Genomic DNA, 25,262 nt, shown 5'->3' on the forward strand with positions numbered 1-25,262 from the left:
CTATGTCCTAGTTATAGAAATTCTTAATAGCATTATCAATACAAAAGTTGCTGCTTCTTGCTTCAATTTCCATTGGCACTGTAAAATGCAAAAAGGTACTCACTTATGCTTTGCGGACGATTTGTTCCTCTTTGATACAGGGATGTAGATTCCATCCTTTGCCTTGTTGATGAATTGGATGAATTTGCAACTCTCACAGAATTGCAGTTTAACTCAAACAAATGTCAAAATTTTTTCTCTAGGTTGACCGAGGATGAAAGCTACTCATTTTAGATCACACACCTTTCTTCATAGGTACCCTCTCTATCAGATGCCTTGCTGTTTTGCTTTTTACTAGAAGGCTCATGCATATAATTACAAGAGTTTGACTAACAATATCTTTAAGAGGATAGAAGAATAGGGCATGGAACATATAAGCCATGCAAGACTTCTTTAGTTGGCCAAATTGATCCTAATCTCTATCCACAATTATTGGATGCAAATATTCTTACCTCCAAAGAAAACTATCTACAAGGTTGAGAAGATCGGACAATTTTTATGGGCACAACATCACTTGGCAAGTGGTTTGCTCACCCAAAAGGTAGGAGAGGATAAGTGTTGCTCAATATGAAATTATGGAACAAAGTATTACTAGGCCACATGCTTTGGAACCTCATTAGTTATCCATCCTCTTCTCAATTGGGTTTGCAATACTAAATGTGCAGGCACTCCAATTATGCAACTTGACATAAAAAGGGTAGTATGGCCTAGAGTTGGTGAGGTCATCTTAAGTTGAGACCTGCTCCAACTTCAGTCATATCTAGCTTTAGGTAATGTTATAGAGAGATTTGTGGCAAACTATGACAGGTGGTACCGGTTGTAAAGTGGCACAACCTATTGGACCAATGGTATCGGCAAATATAATTTCATTGGTAGGTTCTCTGCATAGATAGGCTTCCGTCAGCATAGATCGTATCACGATGAATGCCTTTAGTCAATACCTAGTGCAATTTCTGTAAGATCGGCATAAAAGACATAGTACAAAACACATTTGTTCTTCCAGTGCAATTGGATTGGCAATACATAGTGTAGTAACCTAGCACAACTAAGGATTAAGTGTTTTGTAGGAGGATGGAATGATGAACTTTAATGGATGATCAAGCTACTGGGGACAAGGATTGAGCAGCAAAGTTCCTTAAGGTATCATTCTGAGTGATCATATATTGCATTTGGATCGAATACAACTGCAAACGTTTTCAAAGCAAGTCAAATGATATCTACATTATTTTTGCTAAATGTGTGTAAAATCTTCAGGGGTAGAGCTTCACTCTACAAATTTTTTTGAGGGAAAATTTCAAAAAAGGACCCAAAGTGCTCTTATTTTTTCAAATAAGGGTCTGAAGTGAACTTTATTTCAAATATGGACTTGAAGTGGCCTTTGTTGTTTCAAATAAATGTCTGAAGTAGCTTTAGTTGTTTCAAATAAAGACTTGACCTCGACGGTTGCTGGCTAGCTAAATTTGCCGACCAATTAAGGGTATTTTAATCATTTGGTATTTTCCTCTTTTTTTATTTCCTTTTTTTTTCTTTTGGTTCTTCTTCTTCCTCCTTGCCGGTGGCCGAGTTGCCCATAGAGGGTTGGGCGAGGGTTACCCTCCCCGGCCATAGGTGAGGGACAGCCTCACCTGGGCATGGCGACCCTCACCGGGGGCCATCTCGCAAGGTCGACCCTCGCCGGCCCTGGTGAGGCCGACCCTTGCCGAATCTTGCAAGGGTGGCCTCGTTAGCCCTCGCTAGAGGATGGCAAGGTCGCCTAGCCCTTGCTAGTCGTGGGTGAGGCCACCCTTGCCAGATCTAGCGAGGGTCGGTCTCACCTGGGGTCGGTCCATGCTGGCCTCTCGGATGGCCCTTGGGCAAGGATCGCCTCGCTTAGGCGAGGCCGTCCCTTGCTTGTGGTCGATATAGGTGGCCCTTGTCGTGAGGGTGACCTTGCCCAGTCCTCTGTGGGCATCGCTAGTGGCTAGAAGAGGAAGAAGAACTAGAAAAAAAAGAAAAAAAGAAGAAGGAAAGAATAAAGGAAGAGAAAAAAAAGGAGAAAAATGACAAATGGCAAAAATATCCTTGATCATTGGAAACTCAAGTTCTTATTTGAAATGGACATAGTCACTTTAGGCCCTTATTTGAAACAAACATAACCACTTCAGGTCTTCATTTGAAACAACATCCACTTCAAACCCTTATTTGAGAAAGTGATAGTATTTTAGGTCTTTATTTGAAATAAGGTCCACCTTGAACTCTTATTTAAGAAAAAAGATGGCACTTCAGGTCTCCTTTTGAAATTTTCCCATTTTTGACCTCTCTAGGATAATGCTGTATTGGTTACTATGTGGAGACTTCCTATCTCTATTTTCTCGCAACATTCACTTTGTTTGTAAAGCTGAAGGATGCTTCTAAGCTTCTGTACTGCATCTGATAAATAATACTTCCACTTTACCAAAATAAGGAAAAGAAAAAAAAAGCCACCCATTCGATTGGTCAATTGACTTTGATTTAGTAGAGCTCATTATTTTTTGCCCCGACTAGGCATGAGTTGGCATATAGAGTAGCAGTTGGTAGATGGAGGAACTCCATTGTTTTAAAATGCGTAAATTTTAACCATGTTTAAGATTATTATATTATTTTTTAATGACCCAAATTGTTACGAATTTGTAATATTTTGGCCTGTGAACACAAACTGCCTTGTAAATATAGCTGTAAGAATATTATTATCACGAATAGTAACAATAAAAATTCAATAACATACAAAACGCTATTATAGTTCTACAGTTAATGTATCATAAATATGTCGTATAATTTTTGTTAGAGTACTAATGATATATGGAACAAGTCCAATCAACTATTAAATTATTTATTTCATTGGATTACAATTAACACGTTATATATTGAATTTTTCATAATTTAAAGTATATGAAGCATATCCTATAACGCAGTCCCACCTTTTCGATATAATTAGAATAGCTATTTCTTCGGAAAGACTGATTGTGCATTTTGAATAGGGAAATGAGAACGTGACTAGCACCATCACTCCTTGGAGGGTAACGGTGCTGCCTCCGCCACTAGATTCTATGAGAGAACTGTGGATCCCATTCGGCGGGTCCCACCAAGTGGAATTCAATAAATAAAAAAATAAATCAAACGAAAAAGCTAGAAAAAAGGTACTAATTAAAAAACTAGAAAAAGGTTCTTATTAGAAACATCGCCAACATAAAATATCTTTACTTAGAATTTAGAAAGAAGGGTTTAAACATCTTTTTATAAGAGAAAATAAATGTTGGATTTCTATAAACAAAACCTCTATGATTGAACATTTTTCACGCTTGCAACCTTGAATGAAAATATTCATCAATGAACAAAATGAATACTATTGTCAAAATAAAGAGTTGAATACCGAATTTACATAACTTAACGAATTAATAAATCCTACTCAAGCAGTCATGGCCCAATTTAACTCAATAAGAAATTATGATCGTCTTATTACTAACTAAAAATGAATTTTATATAAAAAATTTAGTATATTGGGTTTGTTTGATTAAAATTTTTTACCTCAATGCTTTTTTCTTTTATAAGACCCCACTTTATTACCATGCTAGTCAACTTTCAAATTTTTCACTTATTAGTAAATCTTAGAAATCTCACCAAGTTAGGTTAAAATGAATTTGTGGGTTGCTACTTTGACTTTTATTGTATTAAGAAATAGTGAAAATATTTTCACAAGTACTCTGCAAAAGAATTGAGTTTTATGTTTAAGTAGTTATGCAAAGTATTAAATGGGCCAACAAGGAATTTTCATTTTCTTTATAGAAAAATAATTATTATTCAATATATGATTGTTTTCTATCATGATTTGTTTTCCAAATTTGTTATGCCGGTTCCCATTCCTATTGAATGATAATTTATGGTCCATAAAGCACCGTTATTTTTAGAGAGTTCTCTTAGTAGGGCCCTTTTGAATTTTTTCTCCTTTATAATAGGGGAGTGTAGCATAAAATAAAGTAATAGGGAACAACCACTTTTTGTGTTCTAACCCTTGTCAAAAGTCCAGTAGTGTTTTCGTACTTTTACCTCTTTAAAAAGAAAATTTCACTTTTTTGATTTATTTGATTTTTCCAATCAAGTGTGTCAGCTAATATTCCAAGAATTTGCTCACATGGTGGAAAAAAGTTTATGTTCGTGACGAGTGATGAGAGGGTTTGTTGGACAACATTGCCTTTATATGTAGCTTGGCTCCTTCTAACTAATCCCAATCGAATTCACTTTCGGCCAATGCAAAGTATATCAAGATGGGTCTACAGCATCGTTGATGTGGCAGATCTGAAGTAAGACATTAAGGACGCGTTTGGTAACAATTTTGTTCATGAGAATAATTTTTGATCAAAAACGTTATTTTTTTCCGATTCTATTCCTAGAAACAATTTATGAAAAAATGCGTTTAGTAATTGTACAAAAATTTTATTCTCGGAATAGAAATGATTTTGATAGGATTCTTAACTTTTTGTTCTTTGATTTTTAAATATTTTTATTGTATTTTTCCTATTTTTCTCTTTTTCTTTTCTTTTATCCTTCCTCCTTCTTTGTGGCAGGTCGCCGGTCCACGTCAATGGTTGACAAGCGGCTAGGTGAGGTTGGCGAGCTCGCCAAGCCTCGCTAGAACAGGGCGAGGGATGGCAAGTCTTGCGTCGGTCAATGAGGCCTCGTCTTGGCTGGGGGGGAGTTCGAGCTCGCCTAGCCATTGGTAAGGCTTGATCTCGCTAGGCCACTGCTTGGCGATGCCAAGTTGGCATTGGCCCGGTGAGGTGAGGGTGGTTGGGTGAGCTCAGCCTCACTCGATCTAGGCAAGCTCGAGCTCGCCTTGGCTCACCATTGCCAAGGGTTACCGACGTGCTGGTGAGGTCACTAGCCCTCATCGGTCGGTCGCCGATCATGGCCGAGTCCAGCAAGAGGCTAAAAGGAAGAAGAAAAGGAAAGAGAAGGAGAGAAAAGAGAAGGAAAGAGAAGAGAGAAGAAAAAAATAGACTTGATTCTAGGAATTGTTCTCGGAAACAAAAAGCAAGTTTTTATGTTTTTTTATTCTATTTCAAATATATTCTCGAGAACAAAAAAAAATGGATTTTTATTCTTAAGAACAAAAAATTTGCCAAACGGATTTTTGTTCTTTTTTCTTTTTTTCACAATCGACAATATTCTAGCAGTGCCATTTTATTTGATGTACTAATTATAGACTAATCTTTACTTCTTTGGCGACGACTAAGTGGCATCAAACCAACAACTTGATGAATAGAGCAATCAAATTGCTCTCAATTCGATCAAAGTATGTGCATTCAACTTTGATAATGTTTCATGGGAGTTCAACTTCACAACAAAATATCTTTTATCGAAAATCATTTTTCGTTTTATATTAAAGAAAATGAGTTTTGTGGCAATTCTCGATAGACAAGAAAATGGATAATTTCACTTCAAACAGAACTGAAAGTGCACGAACTATGCTGAAATTTAATTGACAACAAAGTTTAAATATGCACCACTTCAATGAAATTGAACATATACAAATTACATCGGAATTTAATCGATGACAAAGCCCAAGAATGTGAAGATATAACTTCAGAATTTAATCGGCAATAAGGCACTTGGGATATATAGCAAAGATATATGTTGGGAATTTAATTAACGACATATATGTGGAAACGTAGCTAAGAAATACGCTAGAATTTAATCGACGACATGAATTTGGAAACTAAAACTATTGGGCAGAAATTTAAATGATAACATGCTTATTTGTTTGTGCACATCGGGGGGTCTCTTGTAAGCTAACACTAGTATTTATAGTATTCACGATATAGCCATCTCAGAGTAGTTCTCTTATAGTATAGCCATGCCTTCACATCTCCAAGGATTTGGGGCCCATGTTTTCACTATTCCATGATCTCGTCTTCAAGTAGTTGGTCCCTCAAAACCGCGTTTGATCCTTGGTGTCCATATGTGTTGCTTCATCCATTCTTGCCCCATGACTTAATGGTCTTCCTAGCTCCACTCATTAGTGATTTCAAATTCGAAATTCTATAACCACATCCTGATGGCCTCTAAGTATCCAGTCTTTTCTTGGTATTCAATTGGTGGTCTATCAACCCTTTTAACCAATATCCCTGTCGACAATCGTCAATTTTATGCCATTGTATATTGACAGCTAATTAATGGACATCGATGTACATTAATATCGATAACATTCTTATGGTCGTTGACAACAGTTCATGTGTTTAACAACAACTTGTATTCTAGTCGTGTGGCTATTCGTATCAACCACCTGGTCAATTTTTTGATGCAATCGATTTTAATTCTTTTAAAAATTCCCCAAATAGACAGAATGCGTATTGTACTTCTGACACTTCTTACTATGTGCTCTGATGGCTATCTGGTAGTGTCCCGAAACATCGCTTCGATCAACAAGATTCACAAATCATCATCATCATTATGAAATATATATTTATGGGTCGCCGTTCTCTGAATCGTTGCCCTGCTTGGGAAAGTACAAATTGGCCAAGATTTGATTTATACTCTCCTTCTTTTTTTTTTTCTCGAGTTAAACCCTATTCTCCTTTCTATTAATATTCATGACGAGTGAGAAGAGGGTTTATTGGACAGCGTTGCTTTCAGCTTGGCTCATCCTAACTAATCCTAACTGGATTTTCTCTCAGCCAATGCAAAAGTATATCAAGATCGGTCTACGGCATCGCTGATGAGGTAGATCGGAAGTGAGACATTAAAACAAGCCTATCATTTGCAATAATCGATAGTAGTCTATGAGTGCCACATTATTTGTCATACCAATTATTGACTAATCTTAGTATAACTATAATCTCTCTTTACTCCTTCGGTGACAACCAAGTAGCATCGAACAACAGCTAGACGAATACGGCAATCAAATTGCTCTCAATTCGATCAAAGCATGCATTCAAGTTTGCTAATTTGGTGTTCGTATACGTGATGACAGAGAGCATCTTCCCTTTGGCAAGAAAGAGACAATGCACGAAAAGAGTCCAAAACGTGGAACATGCCTGATCGAGTACACATATGCCAGAGCTGAACTGATTGATAAAGAAAAACGAGCAGGTCGTTCCTAGATCGTTGGATGGCACAAATCGTACAGGGAAGTAGGTTTCACGAGGTAAAGAGATTCCATATCGACGTGTCTCTTTATATGAAATGAATTCGTGCAAATAGACTACACACCAAACGCTATTTTATTGTTTTTTCATTTTCAAATGTCATATGTTTTGTGCGTCTTACTTTTTTGCTCATTTTATGCTTTTCTACACTTTTCTCTTGTGCAAGTTCGTAAAAGTCATGTGCGAGAAAACACCGTCTCCACATTGGTAATCTTTTTTTTTTTTTGGGGGGATGGATTACATTGCCAGCTCTTGTTTTCATAGAAATAACTAAGTATGATCGATTGGATTTCTAAGCCCAGAATTGTTTTTCTTAGTTGGGTTCTAAAGCTTGGAAGACTGAAAACCTGGATTCGCAGGATAGGGTCACGGTCATGGGCGGCAATTCTGACACAACTTGAACGCGAAACAACAAAGAGAAATCTGAACCCGACACAATATAGCATGGCTAAACTCGAAACTGGCGCAAATTAACACGTTATTACTCATTGTTAATAAAAACCATAGTGTGATTACGTCAAAACATTTTTATAAGGACAAGAAATATTAGCATATGTGAACACGACACTTGCACACAAATTACCAGCCCTGCTTGCAGTATCTTTGACTAAATGACACTTTCATATAGTTGGAGTCATTGGCTGACTAAAGAGGCAGCTTTACTTCTTCAAAAGTTAGATATTTCAACTCCATCTATCCATTTATCAATAATATGAGGGTTGAGGTTTTCAAAATATATTGGGCGATGGGTATGTTACTTTGAAGAGTTGTCAATTTTTAATATGAATTGACGACTTTCGAAACGATTACTAGCAAACCTGAAAGTGATAGGTATGATACGAATTTAATGAACATAAGTTCTTATTGCCTAACTAAAAAAAAAAAAAAAAAAACCTGTATTTTTTCCTTACATGACTTGGCACAATTGTAAAGCTCGAATATGACGTGTGAACATGAACCGTCAGCCCATAAGAGCATCAAAACCATCACGGATAGGCTTTTGAAACCTACAACTTCATTTGATTGATAAATAGATAATTGAAAACGAAAAATTTTACTTGGGGAAAAAACTAATCTGTTCTCTTAATCTCTTACTAATGTTGATTGGATCACACGGATGAAGCTAATGGAAGATAATTAAGCCAGCATAGGTCGGACCGACTTCCGAATGATCCGACATGTTGTCGAGTTTTTACGAAGGACAAGTCCCACACGCACGATTGGCCTGCGTTTGGATCGTTCCCATTTGACCCTTGCACTTATCCATCACCAGTCACTTCCTTCTACAATGCATATGATAATTCCATCGAAGAAAATGTTTTCTTTATAGCCAAGAGGATGTCAGTCATCAAAATCACAAGGGAGCATAAATAATAAATATCCAGATACCAAAAGTATATAACAAGAAAAGTAAATCGTTCCCGTCACAGAAATAAGCATGATTATATGATTGATCACTCGTTTGTTTCCCACCAGATTACATTTTCTGCTCCCCCAACATTACATTGGGGCAAGGCATAATACCAGCGATCTTCCTATGAGCTACATGAACTTTACAGAACGAGAATTTTCATAAAAAAAAAAAAGGAAAAGGGAAAAAGCAATAATGAAGAACTTCAATTACCCATCATTTTCCACAAGAAAGAACACACAAGCCATTACCAGCACTAGCCAGACATTTCTGTTCATCTGGGTTGAGAGAGGGAAGGAGATAGTCCTTGAAGACAATTTAAATCAATTTCAGACCACTACTTCGACCTTTCTTTTCATGGATAACACCCTTCAAATTTTCATTGGAGCGTCAGAAGGGGGAAAAAGGAGCACCCACCGGCATATTCAGCGAATTCACACTATATGCTACGAATACGGACCAAGGAGACGCAACAAAAGAGGAAATATCACATGGTTTTTGGACAACATAGTACTCTATTGGCCCCCTTATGGAAAGGCAAACCGAACGGGACGAACCTGCGATGTCTGCTTGTGGGGCTTTAAGTTCCTCGTACCACAACCGGGAGCCCCCCCCTGATGGTGGCGGTGAGCCCTGGAGAGAATCGAATCACCTGGTCCGGGGTCACCAGCTCTATTTGGAACCGCCGGAGCAACGAGACTGCCACGCTTTTCAGCTCCAAGAGAGCCATTTCTTTCCCCAAACAAACCCTAAGTCCCGCTTGGAAGACCGGGTACTTGTATGGGTTCTCCGCAAAGAAGATGCCGTTCTTTAGCCACCTTTCCGGCTTGTACTCCAAACAATCCGGGCCCCATATATCCTCGATCCGACCCATTGCGTAGGGGTGGTAAGTAACCCTCGTGCCTCTCTTCACAAATGTCCCGTCGGGCAAAATATCGTTATCCTCACAAAATTTCGAATCGAATTGTATGGGTGGATAGAGCCTCATACTCTCATAAATCGCAGCCTGCAGGTAAGGCAGTTCCCGGATTTGATCGTAGCTCACCAGCTCCTGATCGCCCATAACACGATCCAGCTCGGCATGAATTTTCGATAGCACTTGAGGGTTCTTGGCTATGAGCCAAAAGAAACTGGTCAGGGCTGATGCGACCGTGTCGCGGCCAGCTAGAAGAAAGCTCACGATGATGTCCCTTAGGTATGTCTCGTCGCTTACTGTGCACATGAAGCGGGATAGGAGATCTCTGTGGTTGGAGAATCCAATCTTGCGCTTTTGCTTAATGACTTCAAGAGCAAGAATGTTGATCATGTTAATTGCTTCCTTTAGTCTCTTCTCACTCCCTATATTGAACGCCCTTTTAATCTTCCAAACCAAAGGCGATGCCTCCATGGCTCGTTCTGCGGACAATTTAGATGCCAGGTCGAAGGAAAGAGCGAATTCTGACATGGGCAAGGACAGCTCTAGGCATCTCGGGTCCAGGCCAAACGAGAACCTACATATGCAATCGAATGAAAATCTTTTAAACACATCTTGCAAGTCGAGGACTCCGCCCTCTTGGCCTGCGACGGATGAAAAGAGCGCCACGAGCCGGTTCTCGATCTCGCACTTCACAATCTCGAACGCATAGGATCGTATCGCGAACCGATCAAGCTCTAGGTTTGCCATCTTCTTCTGAAACTTCCATGAATCACCATCGACGTTGAAAATCCCCTGGCCGAGAAAATCCCCCAAGATCGTTGAGAAGGGTTTCCCCTTGGGGAAGTTCTCGAACCTCGTCTTGAGCATGTACTCAACGTTATCTGGGTTTCCCGTGATTGTGTTGCCGAGGACGTGTATGTGGACCGTCTTGGTCGGCGAGCTCCGGAGGAGATGAGCGTACCAGTCGCAAAGATTGACATAGCTCTTCGACCATCCGAGCGAGAGGTAGGTTTGGCATATCTCGCAGTTGCACCACAGTTTTGGCCTCGCGAGGTACAGGATACGGATGAGGAAGAAGAGGGTGACGAGGAGGATGATGAAGAAATTTGCACAGCCTTGAAGGTCCAGAGAACACCTCCAGCTTGGGGACTCCATTGATGGTTGTTTTTCCTTTTTAGATAATGAGAGAAGTCTAGTGGAATGAGTGCACTGACCAATGAGGGCTTTTAATCGATGCCACATGAATGGAGGAGGTCTTTTTTTTTCCTTTCTTTTGTCGATTGCTTTTCTTTTCCCCCACTTCCAAACAAGTGACAATAATAGATTGAAATCGTTGTTTATGAAACACGTGCTCTATAGAATGAAGTCCGCAAATTTTTTTTCTTTTTCTTGGTCAAAAAAAGAAATATATTTTTTCGCTATTATTGAACGCATCTAGTGCGACTCACCGTAATAATTAAACGTTTATTTGCCATTGTCGCCCACGTTCGGATACGCCCATTGGTCTCCCACTTGTTTTAGATGGCACTAGGCGTGGAGCCATTTAATATTTTTGCAATCACTTGTTAATCGCCTTGCCTACCTAAGAAAAATTGAGGATAAATGCATTAAAAATTATAAAATTTGTCCTGAAAATACAATTAAATCCTAAAACTTTTAAAAAATACAAGTAAATCCTAAAACTTATCAAAATGGTCTAATTAAGTCATTATGTTGATTGTACTTGATGAATATTTTAGAATTCGATTATACATGACAAGTTTTAAGATTTGACTGTATTTTTTTTTTAAAATTTTAAGATTTAATTACATTTCTCGATAAATTTGAGGCATTTTCATTCACTTATCTTAAAAAAAAAGAAGTTAAAAGATCCTTATCTTAAGAATCCATAGCATCTTATGTCATTGACATGGGTAGAAAGATTAAGTTTTCTTTTAAAAAGTTTAAGATTAAGTAATTTCACCTTCTTCTTTTTTGTTTTTTTAAATGATCGGCTCGTCTTTTTACGACACCATAAAATACTTTCTCCTAACGTTGTTGAGAGGATAAAAAGTCGTTTGTCCATCAGTCTCAGCCCCAGAACATCGGAGGGCCAGAAGATGAACATTCAGTTAGATTTACGATGATTGAGTGTTAGACTACAAACTAATGATATTAATTGGACCTTGCCCGTTGCCTAGACAAAACTAAATCTTTGTGCAGTTTGTACAATTTGACTCATTAGGTGCTGATAATTGACTATTTTATAATCGACAAAAATCGCACCTTTCATTTCACGAGAGAAGCAATTCCATATAGAATGCATTACGTACTGTTTTGTAGGTTGTATATGCTTTGCTGGAAGAGAGAAACTGTGGAAAATATAATTACACATATAACCTATGATCTATAAAATAATGTTCAAAAGTTCAATCCAAAAATTTAACATTATAAACGGAGGAGACGACATAAACTCGAAGAGCCTATAAACTCTGTAAACAAGTAATGTGGGGTACTTTTGACCCCTATCTTATGTGCATGATGGATTAGGAGTGGCACATTGAATTAAACAAATAGGGGAGCTGCACATGCAAAATAAATTATGGCTGAACTTGACTTTGATATCATGTTGAAAATTACAACTCAAAAACTTAAACTGGTGGGTGAAGAGAGATCTTATAAACCTGAAAATGAAAGATAAACTTATAAGTAAATCCATTATTTCTCTTCAAAACAACAACAAATTCATCATTCTTTCAAATATCAGCAAATGGATTGCCGGTAAAGTTCTGGACTTATTATATTAGAAGAAGCATTATATATCCATTATAACAATTAATTCCCTAAAAATCTCTAACTTTTGGTCCATTCACAAATTTGCTCCAAACTTTTTTTTGTTTAAAAAACCCCAAACTTTAGGTTGAATCCCAAATTTGCCCCAAACTTCCTTTTGTCTTAGAAAAAAAAAAAACTCAAACTTTAGGTCCAATCCAAAATTTGCTCCGAATTTTGTTTTGTCCACAAAAAATCACAAACTTTCAATCTAGTCTCAAATCTACTCCATAACATTTTAACATCAATGACAAATCCACATCGGTGAGATGACATGAGAAATTATCTTAAAAAATGAAACCATTCTAAGATATGAAAATAGGGATGACCATTGGAGATTTTTGGATAGAGGGCTAATTACGGTTAAATTTGGAATTTGACCTAAAGTTTGGGGTTTTTTTAAACAAAAAAAGTTTGGGGCTAATTTGGAACTAGACAAAAGTTTGAGGTTTTTTTTTTTTACAAAGAAAAGTTTGGATAGATTTGTACAGTACATTAAGACTCGTTCGTTTCGTAGAAAATAATTTCCGAGAAAATGTTTTTCGAATTTTCCGGCATTTGTTTCACAGAAAATGAATTCCTTAGGGAAAATGTTTTCCATGAAGAGAAAAAAGTCTTATAAATTAGGGGAAAATATTTTCCACTATTGAAAAATGGAAAATATTTTTCTCATTTGATCTCTCTTATCTTACATCTCTACAAATCCTCACTTCCTCCTCTCCTTTCTTCTTCTTCTTTTCTTTTTTATTCGAATTATTTTTTATTTTTTATTTCCTTTTTATTTTTTTCTTTGTTTCTCATCTTCTTCTTTCTTGACTAGTCATCAGCCGTCACCAGGTGAACCTCACACTCGTCGATCCGAAGCTCGCAATCGTGAGCGGCGAGCCTCGTGCTCATCGGCGACCTCGAGGCTTGTTGGTGGCCGGTCGCAAGCCATTGCTGTGGCTAGCGATCAGCCAAGAAAGAAGGAGATGGAAAAAAAAAAAGAGAAAAGAAAATAAAAATGAAAAAAATTAATAATATATTTTAAAATTAAAAATAATAAAAAATCAATTTTAAAAAATATGAAAAAAATCCATTTTAAAAAATAAAATAAATGAAAAGAGTATATGAAGGAAAATATTTCCTTAACGAACAACGAAAAACATTTTCCACTTCATTTTCAGGTTTTATCCGAGCACCGGAAAATAATTACATTTTCCTATAAAATGACTTCCTAAAAAATATTTTCCAGAAATGTCACATTTTTCACGAAACGAATGGAGCCCAAATTTGATTTTTTTTTTTTTATGAAAAAATTTGGGGTAGAACTAGTACCAGACTTAAAATTAGGGGTTTTTAAAGGGAATTAGGCCCTATAATAACATGGAATATTGTTAGATTGTGCTTCTCAACAAAAACATAAAAAAGAACTTTCTAATTAGCTATGGCACTTGGCCGTAATTTCCACATAAGGTAACTCAACCGAAGATAAAAATGTGCACTTTGCGTGATTAATTGAATTAGAAGAATTAATTTTTACCATAAGGTTAAAATTCATTTCTCCAATTTTTTTCAAGAGGACTGAAGTTTGGGCCGACTACTTACTTGTAAAGGCAATAATGTTCCCTTTTTCCTTATCTGTTCGGCCTCCCCAATATCCAATTTCGATAAACTCCCCCCAAAAAAAAAAAAAAAAAAGCGCGAATTCCCAATTTGAAAATCTGCCGGCCCGATGAAAATATGTGTACAGAAGAATGGAATCGCCGTCTCTACCTTTTTAATTTTTTTTTCAAGATCCATTTATTCCTTTAGCCCTTTGTCTCTTTGTCCGGAGAGGAAGGGATTTTTTTGCACATCCAAACGAATTAATGATATCTTTTGCAGTTAATGGTTAGTATTTGAGAATTGTTTGACGAAAAATGAATAATTTTTAAAATATTTTTCTTAAAATGATTATTTGTATTACTTTAAAAAATGAATGAAAAATATTTTGATCGCACACGAGTGTTGTCATAAATGAGAATATTTCTCATTAACTAATTATTTCAAATGATACAATTAATTATTTAGGAAAATATTTTTCAAATCATTTATTTGTGCGAAAGAAATGAAGTTGTAATTGTAACAATTAGTAGTAACGATTTTAAAATGTAGTGAGTTAAAAAGTTACAAGCTAGTGGAATTGAACTCAGAACCTTTACACGCATTGCGTGTAATGAGTGGCCAGGCATAACTTTATAACCTTTTGTGGGGGGTGCTTCTAGGGTCCCATAAGCAAAAAAATCGTCATTTTTCTGAATTTGTCGTAATTTACCCAAAAAATTACAAAATTATTCGCACTTATACATAGTAATTTTAATGTTGTGGGTCGTAATTTAATTGTAATGGTCATAAATCGTTTGAACTTGTAACTGGTGATTTATCTTTAAGGATGGTTATTCAATTGTAGAGTTCGATATATGAAAACCTCTTAGCAATTAATCAATAGTGTATTAAATCATCTCAAACTACCGTTAGTGAAGGTACTTATTCTTTACTGACCAAAAAAAAAAGAAGGTACTTATTCTTTTGGTAAAAAAAAAAGGTACCTATACTTCGTTATTGTCCTTAATAATTGTACTTTGTCCTATAAGTCTTTGTAATGACTAGTAACGGTCCTTCACGTGTAGTAATTTATGTAAAAATTTCGTAACGTTGAAAATCGTAACTTTCACAGAAAAATCACAAACAAGTTGGCTTTATGGTAAATCTTTTGTTTCCATCTTAGTAACTTATCTTTATGATCGAAATATTCTTTCGGTAAGGACCTTATCAGTGACTAATTATCCTCAAATATCGTAATTGTCCAGAATGTTTAGTGACGTTAGCAATCTTATTGTCGGTAACGTTCCTTAAATGCTTGTAAGTTATTAATTTTTGCAAACCATCCAACGGTTAAAGTTTCTTCTCTTTCGATCCAACGGTCCCAATTACATACAAACACTTCGGTGAACTGCTCGCCTTTTTGCAACTTATGTGGTATAAAACAACAGTAACGGAGCCCAACAACCGATCAAGAAAAGCGACACGTGAAGCTTTCAGAGAGACCTGACTAGGTAACATAATCTCGGTATTTAGAGGATGTAAACTATTATTGAAATGCTGTACATGTACGTCAAAAGTTAAATATTTACTTGTGTCCAGATGTACAATGCATCCTACACATAGATTTATCATGAAAACCCTATATTTTCTCACAAAACAGTTTATTATTTGGTAAAAGTCATCATTGGACCCATACAATCAAGTACGTTACATCTATTTGTCAACTCCAACTCCCACTTGATTGCGTCACGACCATAGAAATTCGAACATAACATGTATAATAACCCATAGTTAATGATTTCCTCGTTCAGGCATGAAGAACACACATTAAAAAGTGCTTGGATAAGGCTTAACATGTGTTGACAAAGAGGTAGTTAATTAAGTCGCTTAGTCTTTTTTTTGGTCGGTAATTAAGTCGCTTAGTCAAGCGTGTCCAAAATGTGCATGATTAAGTTAAGACGGTTAGCTGAATTCACCCCGCAGGTTAATTACTTGCGTCGCCCACTCCAAGCGATTTGATGGCCTGCTTGAGTTTTATTTTTTGTCTTATTTGGTTTACGATGTTAGGGAGGTATTTCTTGACTTAAGAGTCTCATGAAAATACTTCACTAGTTTGAGATTTACCTCTTTTGTGTAGCTTTTGACCAAAAATAAAATAAAATTATCATTTGGTTTTGGTCATAGTCCCAAGGAGGGGAAATTATTTTTTAATTCTAAATTTTTTAATTTTATTAATTCAATCTTAAATCTTTATTGGGAATTTTAATATAAATAATTCAATCAATTTTTTTTTAAATCGCTGATATGTTAATTTAATTTACGAAAAAAATTAGTCAAAGTACGTCATTGAAATTTCACATAAATATATAAAATTAAATTAGTAAAATTGAAATTTATGATTGAATTAATATTCGTATAATAAATTTAAAATTGGTTGGATTATTTTGCCGGGGAAAAAGATCTATAGCATTTCTGTTGAATCTGGGGTAGGTGATGACATGATGTCTCCCCTGGCTGATTGGGTAGACTTATTATGGAGAGAATCATTCCAGACAGCAAGTACTTCTTTGTCGAAAGATAGCGAGTACTTACAAGAAAACTATGGCCATACTGTATTTGGGCGAACCGACAGCAAGTACAGGGTTGAATCTCCAGATGTTCAGATTCTCCCTTGAGTTCTTGTTATTTGTGCTTCTTGAAAATTCCTCGATTGCACATGCCCATGCCGGTACGGAGTATGGGCGACTGGACGAGGAGCCTCCTGATCTCAATGGGTGTCATCATCGCCTGTTTCATTATATATCCATCTCAATTGTACGCAAAGAAAACCTAATGAATCCCTCGCCCCCATATCCCGCATGTCCATACTGAGATTGTCGCCTCTTTGAATTCATCAGAACTGGAATAATGACACGATCGTTTTTTTACTCAAAAGATGCAGTTTATAATCTAATCAATAACCTGTTATCGAAATATATATCTCAATATATATTTATATGATAAATCAACATGTTGCTTAACGTTAGAATTTTTATAATCCATAAAAAAAAAGAATATGTACATATCAAATGAAAAACTAAACCTATCAAACTTATCTTAGTCATATATAGCTTGGAAATATACAGCTAACTAAGCTCATATAAAATAAAAAAAATCCTCTATCTAAAATGTCCTTGCAATACTACGGATACTTTTATTGTATTTGCCGCTAACCTAACAACTTGACAATCATCTAAGACGAATGACATGAGCAACTTTAATTGAGTAAGTAGTACATCTTTTCTAAGGAAATCAAGTATCCATTATACACATATAAAAAGTTGCACCAAAAGCTCATAATCCATACCAAGATATAATATACATATCAAATCAAATATGAGTTGTTTCATTTCAACAACATTTTATATAAATTTGATCCATCATACAATTCAAAAATCAATGGAGATTAATATCTATATATCACACGCTAATGGTCCATTAGATTGACTAATTTATTGCTCAATATCCAACTATAGTCACAATACAAGGCCTAGTGATAAGGCAATCATATTTCCCTTTGGTAAGATCTCCACTTATTATTGGCTGGCGGTTTGACCTAAAAAAATAAATAAATCCAAAACCAATATGTATACTCGAAAACCCTTACTTGGGTTCACAACACTAATGAGCATCATACCATGATTCTTTAATACTAGAAATTCAATCCAGAATCAATCTCATAAACTAGAATAAATTTCACAAATCAAACAACTTACCTTTCGCAACAAAGTTCATCCACTAGGTGTACTTTTCACAAAACATTTCTCCAATCATTTTACAAACTCATTTCATAAGCCAGTTAGCAAAACAAGACATCTATATCTTTTGAGAGTACTTTTCCTAGACCATTCATAAATATAGAAAAGTAGTAAATGCTCAATCCAAACTTTTATGTAATGAAAATGCCATTTCATAACTCAAACTATATCTAATCCATATAGCTTTTGAAATGTGAGTAGACTTGAAGAAGAAATAACACAACTCACATAGGAAAGCCTAAAACCAAATGACAAAGATTACTTGAATCACTGAACTAGCAATCTTATCAAATAAGTAAGAAATAACATCAAAATCAAGTATAATGTTGCCTTAACTATGAATGGGCTAAATTAACCTTAATCACTAACAAAATGACTCATGTGCGCCTGCAAAATGTTTGCCCAAGGTAATTATTCATAGTTCTCTGCAACACGGAGTTTAAGTGAGAAACTTTAGAATTTCGTCTGACTAAACCATTATTCCAAATCGATTTTTGTCAAACTCCATGACTCCATAACGCTCTAATCTACAATTTCCATGAAATCTCATAGCTTAATAATGTCAAAACCTATCGTGGTTCAAATTTCACATAACTTTGAATTTGTGCCCTAACTTAGAAAATTACTCCAATTGGATAAACAAATACCTTGAATCCTTGTTGGGTGTTGTCAAACAAAGTTAATTTGGCTTAATGAGGGCCTCATGGCGCCTCTTCCCTTTTTTCTTCTTCTTCCCTTTTTCTTTATTTTCTTCTCTATTTGTGTATGCTCTCTCGTCCTTTATAACTAAATTGAGCCCTTCTCCTTCATGGTTAACTAGTCAGCTGATGTACCCTCCAATGTCCTTCGCACCTTAGCCATTGTTAACTATATGCCCTAAAGCAATCATGTAATAATTATATCTTAGGGATTTATTTAATGAAAAATAAATATTCATTCATCATCCTATTTAAACAAATGAGTCCATAAGGTCAGTCATGACTGAACTTATTCTTAAGGTGTTAAGAATATGTGTGACAAGTTTACAGTTATGCTAAATTTTTAAACACTTCTGGATCGATGAATCATTGGGAGGATATTGATAATCCTATTGAGTCCAGTGTGTTCTTAAGTTTTACTATTCAGTATTGGATACTTGAGGGGATGATGAGTCATAAGTCATCGGATATTGTGATATCTGAGCTAAAATACAAATGCTTATCTCGGACAAGTTAACTGAATATGGTATACGTAGAACTATTGACAACATAGAAGCTTTTAGTGGGGTCAATGGCTAATCGTTCATGTTTTGGTCTAGTGTGAGATCCTTAGACTTGAGGCACGATGCTAACTTGTATGTTGAATAGCTATGGTTACAAGTGCACATATTGACGCCTCGTTGAATTGTCTTTGTACTTGATGGTCATAATTTATTCACATATGAAAGCACATGTGTGTGCAATATGGAATCTATCTTCTTGTTATATATAAATATACAAGATTGATGTCTTATGCGATCTAATTGTGACCTTATATTGAAATCCTCAACCGTAGTTGTAATCAAGAATGAATGGTTCATGTCTTGTTAAATAGATGTCAGTATAGATGTCAGTTAGATTTGGGCATATGATCAAATTGGTGGCTTGACCAATAATTGCATGGCCTTTGTTCAATCAGGACATGGTGAAACAAAAGGAACAAATTACACAATCACCAAAATTGACGGGTTTATTATATTCTTGAAACATCCTCACTGTCTGAGTAGCCATAACATATTACTAGATGTCATTTATAGTTTGTAAGAATAGAAAATTGATTTGGACAATCAGTTTTCTTGATTGTGCTAATGTGTTAGTACAAATCCTACCGCCATCTCAGTGATGAACCTAGGGATATAAGACATTTGAACGAGAGAGACAATATTGTAAATGTGTTTATAGTTGAGTCAATTAGATTAAGTCGGGCTAAAAATAAAAGATCTAAAAGGGGCTTTAAACCTTACAAAGATCTGAAGCGGGTTTTAGACTTTATGGCCAAATCAAAGATCTAAAGGGGGTTCATATTCAATGACCGAATCAATAATCTAAAGTGAGTTCAAAATTACTAGTTGCATTAATGATCTGAAGTGAGTTCAAAATCAATAACATCATTAATGATCTAAAGTGAGTTTAGAATCAATAGCTAAATTAATGATTGAAACAATTTTAGACTTAACAGCTAAATTAAAGATCTGAAATAGTTGATCACATTAATATTTTGAAATGGTTTCAAACTTAATGGCCACATTAATGATCTGAAATGGTTTTAGATTTAACAATCACATTAATGATCTGAAACGATTTTGGATTTAACAACCACGTTAATGATCTGAAACGATTTTAGATTCAAATAACCAATTGATGTTTTGAAATGGCTTCAGATGTAATGGTCAAATTGAAGTTTTGTAATGGTTATAAAGTTAATGCCCACAATAAAGATTTGTCATGGTTACAAATTAATGCCTGGAATAATGCTCTATAATGGCTATAGAATTAATTCCCAAATTAGTATCTAAACTACTATCAAAACTTATGTCCATAAGATGTTATGGTCGAATTAATTCTTCGAAACGATTTTAGGGTTAATGAGCTGGTTTAAATGTGATATGAGACTGGTTATAAAAAGATGCTTGAGAGTTATCAGAAGATGATCAATAATTGACAATTGAGAGTATTTATAATGATCAATCAAGTCATTCACATGAGAGCAATTGCTAGAACAATTGTAGTTGTAAGAGCTCTCAATTTGTCTCTTCTATTCAATGTAAAATTGGTGGTGTATTTGAATTAGAGGCCTGGCACTTGTGGGGGTGGATCTAAATAATGGTAGAACCTACGTTACAAGGAGATCAACTATTTTGGATCTAAAAAACGTCTGAAACAATATTACCAAAAGATATTAGACATCCGTGGTCAAAATTCCAAGGCCGTTTACCAGGTTAAACGTTTGTCGTTAGAATCTGAGGAACGTCAAGAATCAACATTGCAAGGACATTAGACGTTCGTGGTCGGAATTTGAAGAACGTTAGAACCAATTTTTGGAGCACAGTACAGAGGTAAAGTGATTATCCCCTTTATCATTTCTAGGTGCTTTTAATAAATATGCATGAACAATGCTGTGAAAATACATGTATGGGCATTTTTACTTCTGTTGCGATCAAACTTTGATTCTAATTCACCTATTCAGTTTATCAAAACAAACACCAACAACCACAACCACCATTGCCCCAACAACGATGACGACCATCTCTCTCTCACTCTCTCTCCCTCCCTCCCTCCTCTCCTCTCTCTCTCTCTCTCTCTCTCTCTCTCTCTGTGCATGCATGACGAGCTATGCCTTTATTAGTCTCAAGGTGGTGAGTTGTGATGGAGCTCAACATTGCACATTAAGCTCTATTGCCCTCATCATGATTGCCCACAAACGCATTTGGAGGAGGTGGCTCTATATTTGAAAGCCTTTCCTCAATTTTGTTGTCAAATTTTGTGAAACTACTATCAATTTTTTTTTTAAAAAGATTAAATTATCAGATAAATGCATAGTTTAGTATTTAATGATTATAACATTCCTCTTCATGAGTGGGTTGGATTTGGCATAAGAGTAAATCATGGAAATATATAATAAGGAAAGCAAATAGGGGCCTAGAAATATTTGAATTCAAGATCTTCTGCTCTGATTTTGTGCAAGATTTATTACCAATTTTTCTAAACGTTTAAATTATTATATGAAGGCATGGTTCGATTTCAGACTCGATGATGTCTCAACAAAAGTATACAGACCTTGTCAAGATTGAGTGTTCGAGAGAGATATATTTTATGGCTTAGTTTGATTAGGTGCATTGAAATTCATTTGAGCTGGATACACTTCTCGATCTGGGAATATTGATGGGAAATTAATGGTAGAGCTTTTCCCATTGAAGGCAATCGTGGTGGGTTTTAGATGCTATAGACAAAACGGTGTTGAAGATCGAAAAACTAAGTTACAAAGTGATATAATTGATTGTTAATAAATAATATACTACCGAGTGTGGTAGTTCAACGATAAGTGGGTTATATCATTTTTTTATGAGATTACAAGTTTAAGCTATGTCATGAGCGAACCTTTAGCAAGCTTAGGATTTGGGCATTTGCTACCTCATGTTAGGAGAGTTCCTTACTTTTGGCATGCCAGTGGGGCTTTAGTGATGAGTTCATACACCTATGGATGTATTGAGTAATTATGATTTAAACTGAACATTCAATAGCAATGTGAGACGTGTACATTTCTGGATGGACTGTGTAGTTAGGACTCAAACTGAATATTTAATAATAATGTGAGACTCATGTTAATGTTTAAAGGCATAACCATGCCGATCACCTCTCCCTACCTTTAACTAATAAAAAAAAAAAAAAAAGTATGTAGGCGACATAGCTCATATATATCATGCATTTTCCTAACCCCACATAAACCAAATTAGTCAGCCAAGACAAATATTAAATTCTTTGTGTCTAATACGAGAATGGCATTTTATGGTTGGGGTTTACCACTTAATGTGAGTTTCCTCGCCATAAAAATGGTGAATAACTTGATTTATTAAAACAGCATGACACATTTTATTTCCTAGTACTTAAATAAGAGAGACATATTCAAGCACTCTACAAAATTCTGGTAAATCATTATATATAGTTTAATGTTTTTATAAATATTTATCTCTACACCTAGTATTCTTTAGCTAGGAATAGTAACACTTATTCTAATCTGTTTTTTTTTTTTTTTTTTGTCAGAAAGGGAATCTTGACGTCCAAACATAGTGATAATGTCACACCTTTTGCTCCCAAGGGAGGGCTAACAATAACACGATTGAAATGATCAAAACACAAAATATAAGAGCAATGACATGATGTGAGCACGCGTTATAGCTTTTGACATACCATTCCTTTGCACTGTTTTCGTACTTACAGAGAAGAAATAAATAAAAGCAACATTTTCTTCATGCAAATACCAATTGTTGCCTAGTGCAGATCATGTTTGTCATGCGGTAGCAGGGACAAAGTCCACAATAGAGGGAGAAGTGAAGAAGTTGTACCGTCTCGAATATGCAAACCACTCGAGAATTTGTTACGTTTGAAAATAATTACTACACAAGCTTAGTTTTAATCTAACTGAGCAAGTTTGACGATGTAGGAGAGATGCAACGATTCAATTATGTCAAGAGATCGAGTCTCAATGTACCCGACAAAGGGTTTAATGATTGAAACTTTGATAAAGACGCGGGTTCCATCCACTCATTTCTTGATCACATAATGCACCATCATCTCAATATCTAGGGAGTCAAGCAACCTTACATGACACGATGTCATTTGCTAAATCTACTTTAAATCTATGTGCGTCGAGGAAGATGCTCCACATGGTTTTAGAATCAATCACGGAAAGTGCTCATCATAACTGGCTTGAGATTAAAGTGAAAAGCATCATTTGGCATTGACGTGTTGGAATATCTATGGTGGCATCTGCTTTTTCGAGGACATTCATGTGTCTTTAGGTTCACTTTCAACCGTTATCCTCAGTCGCAATCATTCCATGTTTCCTAGGTTTTCGATGTACTGAAGAGTCATGCGCTCAATTTAATTAAAAAGAAAAGAAAAGAAAAAGGCTTAGACACATGAACATATCATGGGGCGATATTTAGAAATCTAACAAAGAGAAAGTTTAATAGATAACTTAAATAGGTGATGTAATCGAATTGTAAACTTTCTGACTATTCAAAATAAAATCGAGGCGCGTTGCCGGCAATTGTCCACATGATAGCCAAAATTTACTTATGTAGAGTACCGAAATGCTTAAATTGGACAAATTGCACTTTTTAGAGGAAAACTTTTTATAACATATTGTATCAAATAAATAATTTAGAATTTTATTGCATTTGGTATGCAAAATTTAAAGTAAAAAGATATTTTTTCTCGGCTAATGATGAAGGGTCATGTTAAACTATAATGCCAAGTGTTGACGGCATCTGGAAAAGAAAAATGGTGGAAGTGAAGATTAAACAATCTGCGGGGAAAGCAGACAACGCCCTCTTCATGCAAAGCCATCATACCATCCCTTCTTCTCCACTAAGTTGAGTTGGTAGAGATGCAGTCCCAGCCAAGGGTGGAGGGTAAGAAGTTCGGATTCACGTGGAAGGAAATTTGATAGACATTGCTTTCGGAACCTGCTGAGTACACGGTAGGTTTTGGAGTTCGAGGGTGCGCACTCGCGTCGTGAACTGCACCATGCATCCTAAGCAGGGTAGCTCTAGATCAGAGAGAGATTTTGGAAAAGTACAATCAAGAGGGACCAAACCACTTCCATCTAGTATAAGGACTAAGTAACGTGACTGTAACTAATAAATAGTTAAATGACTTTAGTGCTCTAGAATAGAGCTTTTCTCTCTCGCTTGAGGTTATTTTGGTCATATAGAAATCTAACACAACAAAAAGAGACATTGCTCCAAAAATCCATTACAAATTGTAAGAAAGACACAGACAAATGTGCAAGAGGTGTTCATTGTACCAACTGGGATCATAAAGCGATTCGGGATATGGAGAGGGAGAGTTGGTCGTTATGCTACAGATAATAGGCAAACCTTGCCGAGCTAAAGCCCTCGAAATGTTGATTCAAGGCATGCAAAGTAAAAAGTTACGAGGAGGTTGAAATTGTACCTACTAATAGATGAAATCTTGTCTCCTCAAGGAATCTTTGATATAGGACAGAAAATTTATTTCTCAAGTCAGACGCTTCTTCATATTTTATTCGTTTTCCTTTATGGAAATAGGCCTCCCTCAATCAGCGGTTGCTCCTGAAAATGACGTCTCAAGTACGCCAAAATCAAGAAAAGACAATAGAAACTTATTTTATACAAAACGTATACTTTAAAATGATTACATTCAAAAAGGCTAGAGTGCGGGGAGGGACCGCTATGATGGTAGGGATAATTCTCAGAGCCCATAAAGTTGACGATCAAAATTTTTTTTGAGTACTGCCAAAAACCTATCAAAATGCGAAATATATTGTTTCAAATTGAAACATTGATTATTTATCGACTTTTTTTTTTTTTTTACTGACTTCAATTATATTTTCCATTTTTCTCTTCGACCCAATTATTAGCGTAAAACGTTACAGCCGAGCATACTGAAGTTGGCTGAACAGTCAACTGCTCGATTCCCACTTGTACGCTGATGGCGTGGGTGCCGTGCGTTCATGAAGACCAATTAAATCGAAAGTTTCAAACACTCTGGTATTCCGAAGAAACTAACATAAAAAAGGCACACTAAACTAGAGGTCAAAGTCCCCCCTGCCATGTTCATACTGAAGTTGGCTGAATAGCCAAATGCTCGATTCCCACTTTTGATAACCTTGCGAGCCACGCGCTATCACCATATAGGTGGACTTCTATCCATTCCGCGTTGATGGCGTGAGTATCGTGAGTTCATAAAGGCCAATTAAATCGAAAGATTCAAACATTCTCGTATTCCGAAGAAACTAACATAAAAAAGCACACTAAACTGGGAGGTCAAAGTCCCTCCTGT

At 35.9% G+C, this 25,262-nt stretch overlaps 1 protein-coding gene across 1 annotated transcript; it reads right to left on the minus strand.

Annotated features, from left to right (window-relative positions):
- Positions 1 to 8,623: 8,623 nt before the first annotated feature.
- LOC104438259 (cytochrome P450 94C1) lies at positions 8,624 to 10,782 on the minus strand. Its single transcript, XM_010051363.3, has one exon. The coding sequence runs from the start codon at positions 10,766 to 10,768 to the stop codon at positions 9,191 to 9,193; it is 1,578 nt and encodes a 525-aa protein (XP_010049665.2). The 5' UTR covers positions 10,769 to 10,782; the 3' UTR covers positions 8,624 to 9,190.
- Between the last annotated feature and the right edge of the window lie 14,480 nt (positions 10,783 to 25,262).

Source organism: Eucalyptus grandis, chromosome 1 (genome assembly GCF_016545825.1).
Source record: "Eucalyptus grandis isolate ANBG69807.140 chromosome 1, ASM1654582v1, whole genome shotgun sequence".
Lineage (NCBI taxonomy): Eukaryota > Viridiplantae > Streptophyta > Magnoliopsida > Myrtales > Myrtaceae > Eucalyptus > Eucalyptus grandis.